This window comes from Gadus chalcogrammus, chromosome 13 (genome assembly GCF_026213295.1).
Source record: "Gadus chalcogrammus isolate NIFS_2021 chromosome 13, NIFS_Gcha_1.0, whole genome shotgun sequence".
Taxonomy (NCBI): Eukaryota; Metazoa; Chordata; class Actinopteri; order Gadiformes; family Gadidae; genus Gadus; species Gadus chalcogrammus.
In genome coordinates, this window is record NC_079424.1 from 20,833,659 (window position 1) to 20,847,561 (window position 13,903).

General features: G+C 45.5%; 1 protein-coding gene across 3 annotated transcripts; it reads right to left on the reverse strand.

The window, feature by feature from the left end:
* Positions 1-60: 60 nt before the first annotated feature.
* rad54l2 (RAD54 like 2) lies at positions 61-13,675 on the reverse strand. Of its 3 annotated transcripts, none has more exons than XM_056606223.1 (21): positions 13,500-13,675; positions 12,762-12,962; positions 12,053-12,422; positions 11,837-11,973; positions 11,551-11,703; positions 11,138-11,373; positions 10,780-10,962; positions 10,521-10,654; positions 10,067-10,263; positions 9,415-9,757; positions 6,930-7,107; positions 5,945-6,139; positions 4,922-5,040; positions 4,580-4,689; positions 4,063-4,162; positions 3,038-3,243; positions 2,492-2,664; positions 1,942-2,138; positions 1,249-1,430; positions 997-1,086; positions 61-905 (listed from the first exon to the last, which is right to left on the reverse strand). In XM_056606223.1, the coding sequence occupies exons 2-21, from the start codon at positions 12,907-12,909 to the stop codon at positions 796-798; spliced, it is 3,561 nt and encodes a 1,186-aa protein (XP_056462198.1). In that variant the 5' UTR covers positions 12,910-12,962; positions 13,500-13,675; the 3' UTR covers positions 61-795. The 3 variants fall into 3 exon arrangements, with proteins under 3 accessions (XP_056462198.1, XP_056462197.1, XP_056462196.1); XM_056606222.1 differs by having other exon boundaries at positions 11,551-11,706; XM_056606221.1 differs by having other exon boundaries at positions 11,551-11,706; positions 11,828-11,973.
* Positions 13,676-13,903: the final 228 nt, after the last annotated feature.

The window sequence follows — 13,903 nt, forward strand, 5'->3', positions numbered from 1 at the left end:
ACATGGATCAAGTGGCCTCATTGCTTTTTAACCTGATTGAAATCAGTACGACAAGAACACATGGATCAAAGAGCGCTTGTTTAGTCAATCTTCGGAAAATTGTAGTTTCACACTAGAGACGCTAGAGGTCGGCAATACCCGCCGTCGTGCAATGACGTCGGTTAGGAAGAGTGGAGTCAAATTCTTTTTAAACAGTGCTGTCTTTTCCTATGTTCGAAAGGAATCACATTTTCATCTCTCCTTGACCTGATGACGTTTTCCACAAAGGTTAAGGAAAGGAGGCAGAGGAGATTTGACTATTCGTAGAGGCCCCAGGTGTATTGCTGTTTTGCCCTCTAGATGGTGCTACTGTCTAGCGAATACAGAGGCTGGCTCCGTGAGCTAAGGATGAGCTAGGGGAGGGGGACGCTTCCCAGACAGCACAGTTGCTATGATATTTAAGCCAAGGTTTACCAAAACAAATTAAGGGTTATGTCTAGAAATCTTTAGTTTAATCCACAGATAAATAATTAGGTAATTTATTAGTCATTTCCATCAAGACCCCATCAAGGAATGCCTCGAACATAGTTCCGAAATAAATAAATGGGACAGTTATTGTAAGGACTTGATCACTAGAAGAGGACCTGAATGAGTACACTATTGTAACAGGACTTCACTGCTACAAGAGGACTTCACTACTATGAGTGAGGACATGAATACTAAATGAGGTCTTCAATACTATAAGAGGACTTAAATGCTATAAGAGGACTTAACTTCTACAAGACGACCCGGCTGCTCTAAGAGGACTTCACTGCTTTAAGTATATACTGTACCTCTTGAAGATGAGGAGCCTCCCGTTGCTTGCCGGCTGATCTTTCCTGATCGAATGGCAAAGATTCGACCATCATTGGTCCTAATGTAGGTACCTGGGGTAAAAAGAAAAAGACAGAGTTCAGGTATTCCATCACATGAGCTTTTACAACATGTGAAAGTGCTGTCCAATGGGACTGTTCCTACCTTTAGAACCCTTGATGACATGGATGCTTTCTCCTGCTCCTATTCTGGCCTGGGCCTCTGAATTACTGTTGGCTCCTGGAATAACAATGTCTGAAAAAATACATACATTTGGGATTGATTACAGAGCAATTTTGGTCATTAAACGGCCATTAAGTAAATAACATCATTAGATAGCTACGGATTCAGGAGTGTTTACTGGAGGATGACACTAGTGATTGGAGAGTGTAACAGAGGATGACACTAGATGATTACCAGTTGTTGTTACGATCCTCTGGACATAAACTCCCGCCTTCTGCAGGAAGTTGACAGGAAAGCCGCCCCCTCCAGAGCTGGACCCGGCCATGCTGGCCTGCCGAGGCATCATGGGGATGGGAGTGGACTGGATGGGCCGGACACTAGCCACGGGCTTGTCCTCTGGCCTGCCACCGGGACACCTGAAACACACAAAGGCCATACAAATTAAAAACACACACAAATCTCAAGTCTTTTGTTCATTAGTATTGTGAGCTGCAGCAAAGGCATTCAACCTAAGCAACTACCGATACAGCTCATTAACGTCTTCATCCGGGCAAAGCCCCTGCCCCCCCAATTGCAAGTGGAAATTCTGAGGCATTAAACCCATAAGAAAGCGGTCACACACCTAGAAAGATTAGATTCTCAACCTCTAGTGCATCATATACATTGTTAGCTAAACAAGGCAAATCCAACCTCAAACAAAATTAGGGGCTTATAACTAAAGTTGCGTAACTGCACATGCACAGCAGTGGTTATCTTCTCCCATCATCGGGTCTACACAAACTGAATGTCGAATAAAAGCTGAGAATCCAGAGGGTCAAGGAGCGTTTAACGATTATTTATCTCAGTCGAGGATGGTCAGCAGTCGGCTGCAGACATGGGGGGGGGGTCAAAAACCGTTGTGATCCCATTTTCTAAGAAGGAACTAACCAGTTGCGCTGGCTGAACGCTGGTATGTTGGCGAGGGTTTGGTCGCTGGTGGGGTAGTAGTGGGCGTAGGACGGACGCGAGTACGGGACACAGGCCCTCTTCTCGTCCTCGTAGCTCTTCTTGGCGGCTCTCTTCTCTGCCTTGGTCAACTTGGACTCCTTCCGGTCCATCAGAAGAGACTCGTGGTGGAAGGGGATCTACGGACAGAAGATAACAGATGGCACCTGCTCAGAACAAGGGAAGGAGCCAGAGGGAAACGGGGAAAACATGCTTGGGTGATTAACTAAGTAAATGTCCAAATCGATTCACATTGATTGATTACCTAAATAATCAGTGGAAATTTAACGGAAGATATCACGTGCATTATACTTCTACACCACACACACACGCACTAACAAATAGGTGTTGACCACATAGATATCCCACCAAGCTGATATTCTTATTTGCATGAGAAGCAGTTCCATGTAACATTCAGAAGTGCTCATAAGCGGTGTTATTCCTGAGTGGGTCCATGCAGCAGCTGCAGTAGCAGCGAGCTGGGAGCCGGTACCTTGGTGATGAGGTGAGGGTAGAGCAGGCAGGCCTGGCTCATGACCGACTCCATGTCCTCGTGGGGCTTCAGGGAGTACTTTTGGTCGGGCTCCTCCTCCACAAAGTGCAGCAGGGACTCCACCTCCTTCCGCGTGAAGTTCAGCACTGGGTTGAGGTCGTCCACCACACGATCTGGTTCAGAGCCCAGTGAAGGTTCAGTAAATGATGGCTAGCAGTATCCATGAGGTCGGGCAAGCTCAAAGTTGTGAAAACAGGGATATTTTGACTTCATGTCTTAGAAGTATTATAGCCTAATAAACAACATGCATTACATCATAATAAAATATTAATATTAAAACATAATGTTATTTTCATTCATAATCGATGTAATTTCTTACACAATATAGAGTGAGAATTTGGTGTGACAAGAGCAGATGGACGACCCCATGGGCTGGCCGTAGGGGTTGCCCTGATCAGCAGACCACATGCCTGGGTTTCAGTGCTCATGTTTGACACGTCTTCATTGCATTTCCCCAGCCAACCCCTGGGCCGAGCCGTCTCTTACCCGACATGCCCTGCTTGGAGACCTGCCGGTCGTAGATCTTCTTCTCCAGGGTGAAGTCGCACACCAGCCGGTAGATATGGCAGGGCTTCCTCTGGCCGTAGCGGTACACCCGGCACACGGCCTGGGCGTCGTGGCACGGGTTCCAGGAGGCGTCGAACACCACCACGCGGTTGGCCCCGATCAGGTTCACGCCCAGGCAGCCCGCCCTGCAGCAGCACAGCCACATGGAGACCTGAGTGTGTGTCTGTGTGTGAGGGAGTTCAGTGTGTGTGTGTTTGATTGTGTGTGTGTGTGTTTGATTGTGCGCGTGTGTGTTTGAGTGTGCGCGTGAGTGTGAGTGTGCGCGTGAGTGTGAGTGTGAGTGTGAGTGTGCGCGTGCGCGTGCGTGTGCGTGTGCGTGTGTGTGTGTGTGTGCGAGTTTGAGTTTGAGCGTGCGTGCGTGTGTGTGTAAGTGTAAAGGGCTCTTTAAGGTTCCTCGTTGACGCAACGCAAGGGGGTTACCGACACATTACGTCCTTGCGGACTCTCTTTGCGTCAACCTCAAAGACCTGGCGTGCGCCTCCCAAAAACCTGGCGTCAAGGCGACGCAGCCGCAAGGGCTGTGATTGGTCCGCTAACTACATCATTCCCAACGTTAAGCTTTGTATGTAAAAAATCAAAGGCCAAACATGTCAATCTTTCCTTCATGGCCGAAACCTTTTCTCTTTTTACCCGCTAGAAATCGATGAAAAAGTGAAGACGTTTTGACCAGAATGGACAGCGACGACCGACTAGCAGCATATCTTCTGTTTTTTGTGCACATTGTTTGAGTCGTATTCAGCTTCTAGTAGTAGACCAATTGTAAAGTAATAGCATGCACAGACAAAGACAAATAATTTTTTCTCTCTTAACCACGGACATGAATAGCGACACGTTAACCCGACGCCGAACCAAAAGGTTCACGACTACGTCAAAGCGACTGATAGGTATCACCATAATCAGCCCTTTAGAGTGTGTGTGTGTGTGTGTGAGTGTGAGTGTGTTACCTTGTAGACAGTAGGAACACCCATGCATTGATGTTCTGCGGGTCATTGAACTGGTTGATGAGTCTCTCTCTCTCTGAGGAGGATGTACTTCCATCCAGCCCTAAGGAGAAGAGGGAGGACCATTATTACATCAAATTAATCTCTACTGCATCACTAATAAAACTGATCTGTGATAGACAGACAAGTTGACTAAAAACAGATACTCATTTCAGTCACCAATAGCAGACGGTTGGATCTTAAATCGAGCCTAGAGCCACATTAAGTAAAGGACTCAGCCATACTGAAAGTTGCATTATACATTGGCATATTTCATGAAGGCGTGTATAATGTGGAGACTTATTTATTCAGAATAATCAAAAGATAGATCGGAAAGTTTAATCAATCATTAGTTCAAATCTATTTGTCAGCAGCGCGGGCCAACGAGGTACTTATGAGGTAAATGACAGCTATGATAACTGATCATCTACAACGTGGGAGGTGGTCTCTGTGAGAACCGGGCAAAGCACGGAGGACTCACTGTAGTAGTTGATGTTGCGGACCCAGGGCTGGCTGGGCATGTCTCCATGTACCGGTACGGGCCTCTTCGCCAAGAAGTCCTCGATCACCGTTAGGGTAGACAAGCTCTGGCTGAACGGTTGAAGAACAATGCACATTACAACAGCCGTCTTACACATGAAGAGAGGGGTTCTGCTGTTATTGACCACTGATGATTACAATGCATACAAGGCCAAATCTGCTCCATAATGGAAAGGATAAAAATCAATCCATCAGAATGGAGTAAAGACTAAAGGTACAAGTCCTAATAAATGAGCAAGTCTCATTTAAAGGAAGTGTAGTCCAAAGGACAGGAAGGACAGACCTGAACACCAGGATCTTGTCACCGGTCCGCACGCTCTCTTCAATCAGATGGAAGAGCAGAACCATCTTGGCAGAGTTCTCCAGTACCCCGGTCCTGTACCTGGACATGATGTCTTTAGCCTGAGGAAACAAAGGTAATACCTCAACTTGATGACTTCTGTACGTTTAAAGTGACCTGGTCCATTCAACGTCTTCAGAACCATGGCAGGTACCTGCATTATAATACCACAACATGATATAGAGGCTAACGATAGAGAAATAATTTTACATATTAATCACGGAAAAGAGAAAATAACTAATGCATCACAGGCTTCACACTCTTATCTTATGTAAGATATTGTGAAGGTGACATCAGTGAAAAGAACATCTGGACTATTATGCTCAAAAAGTTGGGAGAGCTGTACCGTATTTTCCGCACTATAAGGCGCACTTAAAAGTCTATAATTTTCTCAAAAACGACAGTGCACCTTATAATCCGGTGCGCCTTATAGTGCAGAAAATATGGTACTACAATAACTCAGTCGACAACAAAACTACAAGTCAAGAACTATGGATTGATCCATCGCGTATTGCTCTTGTCCACCTCAGTTTAAGAGATTGGATATTCAGTAATAAATGTATCCTAAGCAGGGATCTAACAGCACATTCTGCTCAGGGTGTGTGTTCAATGAAACAATGTCGTGAGCGGGGTGGACAGAGGAGACGATTTTGTTACCGCAATGCTATGTAAAACTAGAAAAAGCATTTCTAGTTATTTTTTAAAAACACAAATAGCCGAATAATCGAGAAGTATGAGAGGGGTACAGCCCCATTTAAAGAAAGGCAAAAATGTCTCTTCCAGGCCAGGAAGACAAAAATAACAATCTGGCAGGCTAGTGATCCAACAGACTGGAACGTTCCTGAATTCTGCTGTCCATTAGTGCCCAAATAAATGAATAGCACAACTTAATGAAAATGAAACATCAGAAACTTGAATGTGATCCGTTTTCTAGGCTGCGAACAGAGAGTCGTAGTGGTGCCGCACCCATTCGTAGGTGATGACTTGATTGGCTCGTTCCTGACTGTGGTTGATGGGAGGCAGAGCGGCGTTGGCCTTGCCCTTGAGGCCGGCAGAGGGGCCCCTGGGGTTAGAGGCAAGGTCGTCCAGGTCCAGGTCCTGCTCGTTGGCCAGGTTCTCCTTCTGCAGCGTCTCAAACAGCACGTCGGGGTGGTTCCAGATCTTCACACAAAACAAAACCACACTTATTTGTTAAGACCCAAATGGACAGAAAGGGTTAGAAAGTAGGTTTGGGCCGATGTCACATTTTTCAAACGAGTTGCACAGTGGAACTTAGGGAGACATCCGGTGTAAAACGGATTTGGGAAAAGTTTGATATGATAACGAGTTGGAATGTTCGTTTGGGAGCAAAAAAGCGCAAAGACGCATTCTTAAGATGCCTGTTTTTAGCCGATTCTATCAAAACGCCATCTTGTTTATAAGACTCGATAGGTAGATTGACGAACACAGAGCTAGTGACATCCGTCAACAACACGCAAGCTCTGTGTTCGCCAATCGAGTCTTAAAAACACGATGGCGTCGACAGGTGAACTACTGATGGTATTGTGTGTATAAAATGTCCTTTTTAATAAACAATCTATACACTTACAAAGTTATCAATGCCTCGTTTTATATGTTAAGACCCTTCTTACACTACTACCAAAGAAGTGTTGGGGTACTTCTAGCCTTGTAAGCGGTTTATAATAGCGATTAAATTTTTACCATAAGTCATGCCCCTATCGTTCCCAGTTTATAGCGTTTTGATAGAATCGGCTACAAACAGCCAACTTAAGAATGAGTCTATATGCGCTTTTTTGCTCCCAAACGACCATTCCAACTCGTTATCATACTAAACATGCCCCAGATCCATTTCACACCGGATTTCTCCTTTAACGAGTGATGCCTGCACGGCACGCACCCAACCATGCTTCTCATTTAAAAAGAGGGCTAAAGCAAATAGAAATAGTCCCACCTTGCAGCAGACGCAGAAGGCCTTCAGGGGGTTGAGGCCCAGCCAGCCGCTGTTGCCGGCCTCTCGGAAGCGGTTCATGAACTCCGTGTAGAGCGCTCTCTGGATGGGCGACAGGCGCACCAGCATCACATGCTCCTCCTTGGAGGGGAGTTGGTCTCGCAGCACGTCGTGGCCTCGCCTGCAACCCAGAAACACAGAACGAGAGACTGTTACCATGACAGCCATAGACATCTTATAGATAGACGGAGCATTGGCTGCTGGGACGCGAGAAATACGGCCGCCATCTTGGAGTGGTCAACCGGAAGCAGAAACAGCAGCAGAAACAGGATGCCGGGCTGTTGTTCAGCGTATTCCTGCTCAAATCGGCGGACCATCCACAATAGGAATCGTGGGATTACTTTTCACAAGCAAGATTTAACATTACCGTACTATTGGTATAATTAGTATTGAATAATAAAACACGCCAAACCATGTGGCCGTTATCATAGCTACACGTATGACAAAAAACCGCATGAAAATCAGTGGTATTCAGTGAGGTATGATTAATTAAATGCGCTGACAGTTCATTGCTCCAGCCAAACGGATTACACTGAGTGGAGCGGATGACCACTCCAAGATGGCGGCCCCGCGTCTCGTCAGCACCAGTAGGCGGTAGCATTCGATGCTCCGTCTATCATATATGATGTCTATGATGACAGCACCACAGACCGTTACCGTGCTCTACGGGGAAAACAGGATGATGCACAGACTAGGGCTGGGACGACGCGTCGACGTAATCGATTACGTCGACGCATAAATTACGTCGACGCGAAAAATGCGCGTCGATAAAAAAATAAAATAAAATAAAATAAAAAAATTAGATGGGCGGCGCCGGAGCATAGTAGCAACGCGAGTGGCTCCCCAGACTTTCATAAGTGCAAGGCGCCAGGCACTCGTTCCTCTAAGTATGGGAATTATTCAATGTAAAAGGAAACGATTCCTTGATATGTCGTCTTTGCAAAATGACTTTCCATTCTAGCACCACGGCAATTCACCAGCACCTGAAGAGGCGCCACCTGGTAGCAGCTGCAGATGACCGAGCACCGTAGAATTGCATTACTTTGAACTTTTATTTTGGAATTTAAAGGCAATAAACATGTATTGAAATGTTAAGGAATTCATATTTTATGTAAATCAACATGTATAAATTGCTATTAGTCAATTAATGGGGAGATAATCGATAATCGAATCTAATCGAAATCGAATCGGACTGAAAAAATGAATCGTTAGATTAATCGATGCATCGAAAAAATAATCGCTAGATGAATCGTTTAAAAAATAATCGTTTATCCCAGCCCTAGCACAGACTCCGTAGGGATAGGAATAATGGAAGGATATCTAGATTTTGGCATTAGTTATTTACCGACAAAATAGCTCTGACTATCTATAAAATAACTATGTCACTACTCCCTTCTTACTATCCAGGGAGTTCTGTGAGCTCTAGATGGGGAGCTCTTGGTGGAATGAAGGAACTACTCGGGTGTGTGCTACGACATTGCATAATTAGACGTGCCAGATCAACGTCGGCTAGGGCGGGTGGAACAACAATTATAACAAGAAAATGCATTTCCTGCAGAAAATGCAGTCAGTGCTGTAGCACAAAGTGAGGTTGAAAATATTTTTCATAAAGAAACGTTAAATGCCTTAAATCAAGTGAAGGGATTTGAAGCAAAGTTCAACAGTCTAAATGGAGTAAACAATGTCAACATGCACACCATTTAAGAAAATGTAAATGGTTGGAAACAAATAAAGTGACAGCTGAATGAAAAAAGCGCAAAGCAATGCTAAAAATGTAAAATTAATTTAACTGAAAAATCTGAAAGGTCAAATGTATTGCAGAGAGAGAGAGAGAGAGAGAGAGAGAGAGAGAGAGAGAGAGAGAGAGAGAGAGAGAGAGAGAGAGAGAGAGAGAGAGAGAGAGAGAGAGAGAGAGAGAGAGAGAGAGAGAGAGAGAGAGAGAGAGAGAGAGAGAGAGAGAGAGAGAGAGAGAGAGAGAGAGAGAGAGAGAGAGAGAGAGAGAGAGAGAGAGAGAGAGAGAGAGAGAGAGAGAGAGAGAGAGAGAGAGAATGTCTCATTCATGTTATTGTTTTATTTAATTTGGTTTGTTATTATTTATATGTTAAATTGTCTGTTTTTGTTTTTCTGCTCTTAACATTTTTATCCTGCTATTTATCTATGTATCCTTTGTAATTCTCTAGTTCTTTGTATTTCCAATGTATTTCACTTGACATCATTGCAAATGAGTGCTTTGCTCAATGAATTTTCAAGTTAAATCAAAGAAAAAAATCTAATAGTAATGTGGTCAATATGAAATAGAGGCATTCATTTTACCCCAGCCCCAAACGAGTCAGCTCACGAATAAATAACCTTGCACAAGAAACACATAAGCTCATCCAAAACCACATCTACACATCCCATAACGCCTTCCAGAGGCGGGGGGGCTCACCTCTGCACGAAGCCCTCCAGCAGGCTGTGCAGCACGTGGCTGCGGTAGCGCATGAGCCGTCCGTCCTGCGGCGTGCTGTCCACACACTGCCCGTTCAGGATGGGCCGCTCGAACATGTTGCTGAACTCCTGCCGCGTGCCCAGGAAGTCGGGCCGGACGAAGTCCACCATGCACCAGTACTCGATGAGGTTGTTCTGCAGCGGGTAGCCGGTCAGCACCACGCGGCGCCGCGAGCGGATGCTCTTCAGGGCCTGCGACGTGTTGGCGTGGCAGTTCTTGATGCGGTGGCCCTCGTCACAGATCACCACGTCAGGGCCGGGCCGGGCGATGGACCGCTCGATACCTGGGGTGAACATGGGAGATACCGTCTCTATACCTGAGGTAAACACAGGAGATACAGTCTCTGTGCCTGAGGTAAGCACAGGAGATACAGTCTCTGTGCCTGAGGTTAGGGCTGCTCGATTCTGGAAAAAAAATCTCCATACCTGAAGTAAACAAAGCAGATGCAATATGTCTTAACCTGTTGTAAAGAATGGAGATACAATATTTCTGATACTTAATACCTGTGAAGTCTTGGGATAGGTAGTGAAGAAATCAAAACTGAAAAATCATGCTAATTTCAGCGTCTTTGTGACGGATGACCTTCCCTGACCTTTCATGAGCTCCTGCTGTCGGTCCTCCTCGTCCAGGTCGATGATGATGGGCCCGGCAGGCTTTTTAGACTTCCTCTTGCGGCCCATGACGAAAGTCTTCTTCATAGACAGCAGGCGGTACATCTCATAGCCCATGAGGAGCACTCCTCCGTCTCTTGACCAGTCCTCCACCACCTTCGCCCTGGCCACCGTCGTTCTGCAAGGACACACACGTTGAAATCCGACCTCCCGGGACATAAACCAGGCCTGACACTAGTCAATAGTTGTTTTTTTATCTGACAAACAGCCCAAAAAATTAACAATTACTTTATAATGATCCATGAACCAAATATTTGCATAAAACTGCAACATTAAGCGGCCATTGTTTTTGGCGATGGACTTGTCCATTGGTTGATTACTGGTGGCAGTTTTAACGCTTTAACTCCTCCACACAGAGGGGCCTATTCTACATACTTGTGCTCGTCGTTGAGAATGTGAACTCTGAATGTGCGGCCCGTGGCGAAGGCAGGGTCGGTGTCGGGTGGCAGGGCTTCTTGGGGAGGAAGCCAGAGGTTGAACTCGGTTAGCCAGTTCTGAAGGGTGTTCACCTGGGGGGAAGAAATACGAGCACTTACAATTGATTCGGTTCAATCGCTTAAATTACAGTGAAGCAGACATACGCAAGTGTACAGAGCAATAGCATGGAAATGATTCACAGGATCAGTATACTCACAGGGACAATGGCCAACACGGTATGGGCCCCAGTGTGCCTTAGCAGGATGTCTACGAAGGAGATGACCTGCAGGGTTTTCCCCAGCCCCATGCTGTGAGCCAGGATGCAGCCAAAACCACTGCTACTCTTGTACCTCTCCAGGGACTCCACAAGGTTATCATACAAAAAGCGGATTCCTCCAACCTTACAGATGAGGGAGACAAGATAAGATGGATTAACCAATAAGAAATGCACACAAAAGCTGCCCTTAAAGGCCCATGTATAAAATTAAGTTTAAGAGTGGTTCAAGATAAGTGAGCCATTGAGAGAGAGGGCTGGAGGAAGAGCGAGAGAGCGAGAGCATGGTAAGAGTGCCGACCTGGTGAGGTTTAACAGCCCTGGCTAACTGCGGGGCGAGGTAGAGGTCTTCCTCGTCGGCTGGGTGGTTGATGTTGACCAGCACTCGCCCCTGGGTATCGGGCTGGTTCAGCGCATCGTTGACATGGGCGCCGCTGCTCTCCTGCGTGCCTCCACCCTCCGCCTCCTCGTCAGCGGACTCACTACTGATTTGTAGGGCGTCCTCGTCCCCAGAACTCAGCTCAATTACATCAGAGTCTAAATCGGAGCAAATGAGCCGCACTGTTAACATTTGTCGATCGATGAGGAGTGAAAGACTCCAAGGTTGGATGCAGGAAAGATCTCTTCACATATTGTGCAGTCATATTCATTTAACCAATATATTTCAACTAGGATATGTTTGATTTTAAAGCAGTATAATTTACAACTTCTTACCAGGAAGCTTGGAGGCTTCTTCCTTGTCGTCTTCCTCCTCCTCCTCCTCTTCCTCCTCCTCCTCACCACCACTACTATCCAGACAGATGATTTCCTGCTTGCTGAGCAAAGTGGGAACCAACTGGGCTGCTTCCCCTGCCCTTGATGTAGTGTCTGCTAGTGTGGAAGAGGCCAAGGGAGAAAGGAACAGAAAAAAGACAATTAAGATGAAGAAAATTATTAAAAAGCAGAAATTGAGTTAACTGGATAGCCACGGTAAGTTAACAGGTTAGCTAACAGGGGTAACCTGGTTGAGGTTCAGCAACCGGTGGGGCTGTGGTGGGGAAGTCCTTTCTCTGCTGCTCCAGGCGCTTTCGCCGCTCCATCTCCTCCTGCTGGGCCGCTTTGGTCCCAGCCTCCAGCTGATGCTCCTTCAGCAGCTTTCTGTAACAACACAAGAGTTACAGAGGGCAAAGAAAACACGAGATTGGATGCAGATATTTAACAACTGAGGGCAGTGTACCTGATGTTCTTCCTCATGTGTGTAGGTTTCGATGTCTTTGATAGTCTGGAACCTTTGGAGGACTTTGAGGACTTGGAGGACTTGGAGGATTTTGAGGACTTTGCGGACTTGGAGGATTTGGATGATTTAATCTTTGGGGTTTTAGTTTTGAGCACAGGTGGCTTGCTCTGGCTGGAGTCCTCTGGACTGGCTTGAGGCTGGGAGGAAGAAGCAGGTCTCGACGGAGGTCGAGATGGAGGTCTGGATGGAGTTCGGGAGGGGGGGCGAGATGGGGGCTGGGACGAAGGCTCAGAAGAGGGCTCCCCGGAGTTAACGGACTCCTCGCCATCCCGAGATGTTTCTGCGTTGTCCTGGGGACTGCCAGTTTGCTCTGTCAGGACAAGAGGACATTGGTCATCTAAGTGCTAAGAAATCATTGTAGCTGTCTGGGAGGTACACAATGAAGCAAATCGACTCCAAAAATAGAGAACCATCGATCATAATGTTAACTTATTACATTGTCAACTACAGAACCCAATGTCAAGTCAATATTAATATATCATCCTCCAAATGTTCATGAAGCTATGAACGCAAAATAAATCTGCATATATACCATATTTTCCATCCTAGAATGATTAAAATTACACCTCTTAACGGTAGTACAGTTGTTTACATGTATACTCCTTTCCATGTATCAAATGAATGCAGGGACACATTTCTCATCACTCACCAACTGCATCATCTTCATCATCTTCATCATCTCCATCTCCATCCCCATCATCCTCTTCTTCTTCTTCTTCTTCTTCATTTTCCAAATCCTCTTCTTCACTGTTAAGGCTTTGCTCCAGTTCACTTTCTGATACCGCCTCTTCAGACATGGTGTCTTATGGGACTCTGAGTATTACCTATACAACCTCATTTCATTTCGATCCTAAAAAAAACCACAATAACAATAGTGTTGAACGATTTCATAGCATTTAATACCAAGTTAAACATTTGTTTTCACTTGATCTCTAAAACAAAGTGCTTTCATAAACAAATAGTCCCAGCATATTAGGACAATTTGGTGATTCGGCATGATACCTACTGGCCTATCATCCAACATTTGATCTGTAATATTGGGAAGTGTTCTTACGGTGTTATGTTAGCAGAAGCATTTCAAGCTGTGTGGCTACTAATAAAAGATAAAGTTGTACTGTAGCGTTACGGAGGAGGTTACACAACAAAGACCGCGTCCCCAAACAGGTACAGACAACCTCTATAATTTATTCTTGCCAACAAAGGAGTGTGACTGGTTTGCGAACTAGGAGGCGAACGTTTGCTCTTGATCTGCTCTGCTGTCTGATTTTCAACGATAGCGTTACCCCGCTAACAGGAGCTAAGTTGAGGCTATCGCGCTCGGCTAGCTAAGATGCAGCAACGAGATATAAATCTCGAAGAACCCGCAATAGCTTTGTTGAAACCTTACCTCTCATACGTTAACGTTACTCTTTCGTGAAGTATAGCTCTGGGGTTACGATGATGATTAATCAATTTACATTTATATATTTGAATAAATGGACTGTCAAAGGCTGCTAATTTGCCATTTTTTGCAGTGTGCCCGTTATGTCCGTCCCCTGACGACGGGAGGCGGTGAGTCTAATCAAAGGTTCCGCTGGGGAATGAACTCCGGTAGCACTCTGGTGGTACAACATTTAATATGTCCATGGGTATGAGTACAACATACAGTCTATATCATGTGTGTTATTACCACTTGTCTAATACTAATCTTTAATCTATATAGCTATATGAGTGCAGCAATGTACAATCACAGCAGCAGAGAGGACTTCAACCATAATATTTATATTTTTTAAAGGACAACCTGCACTTTTT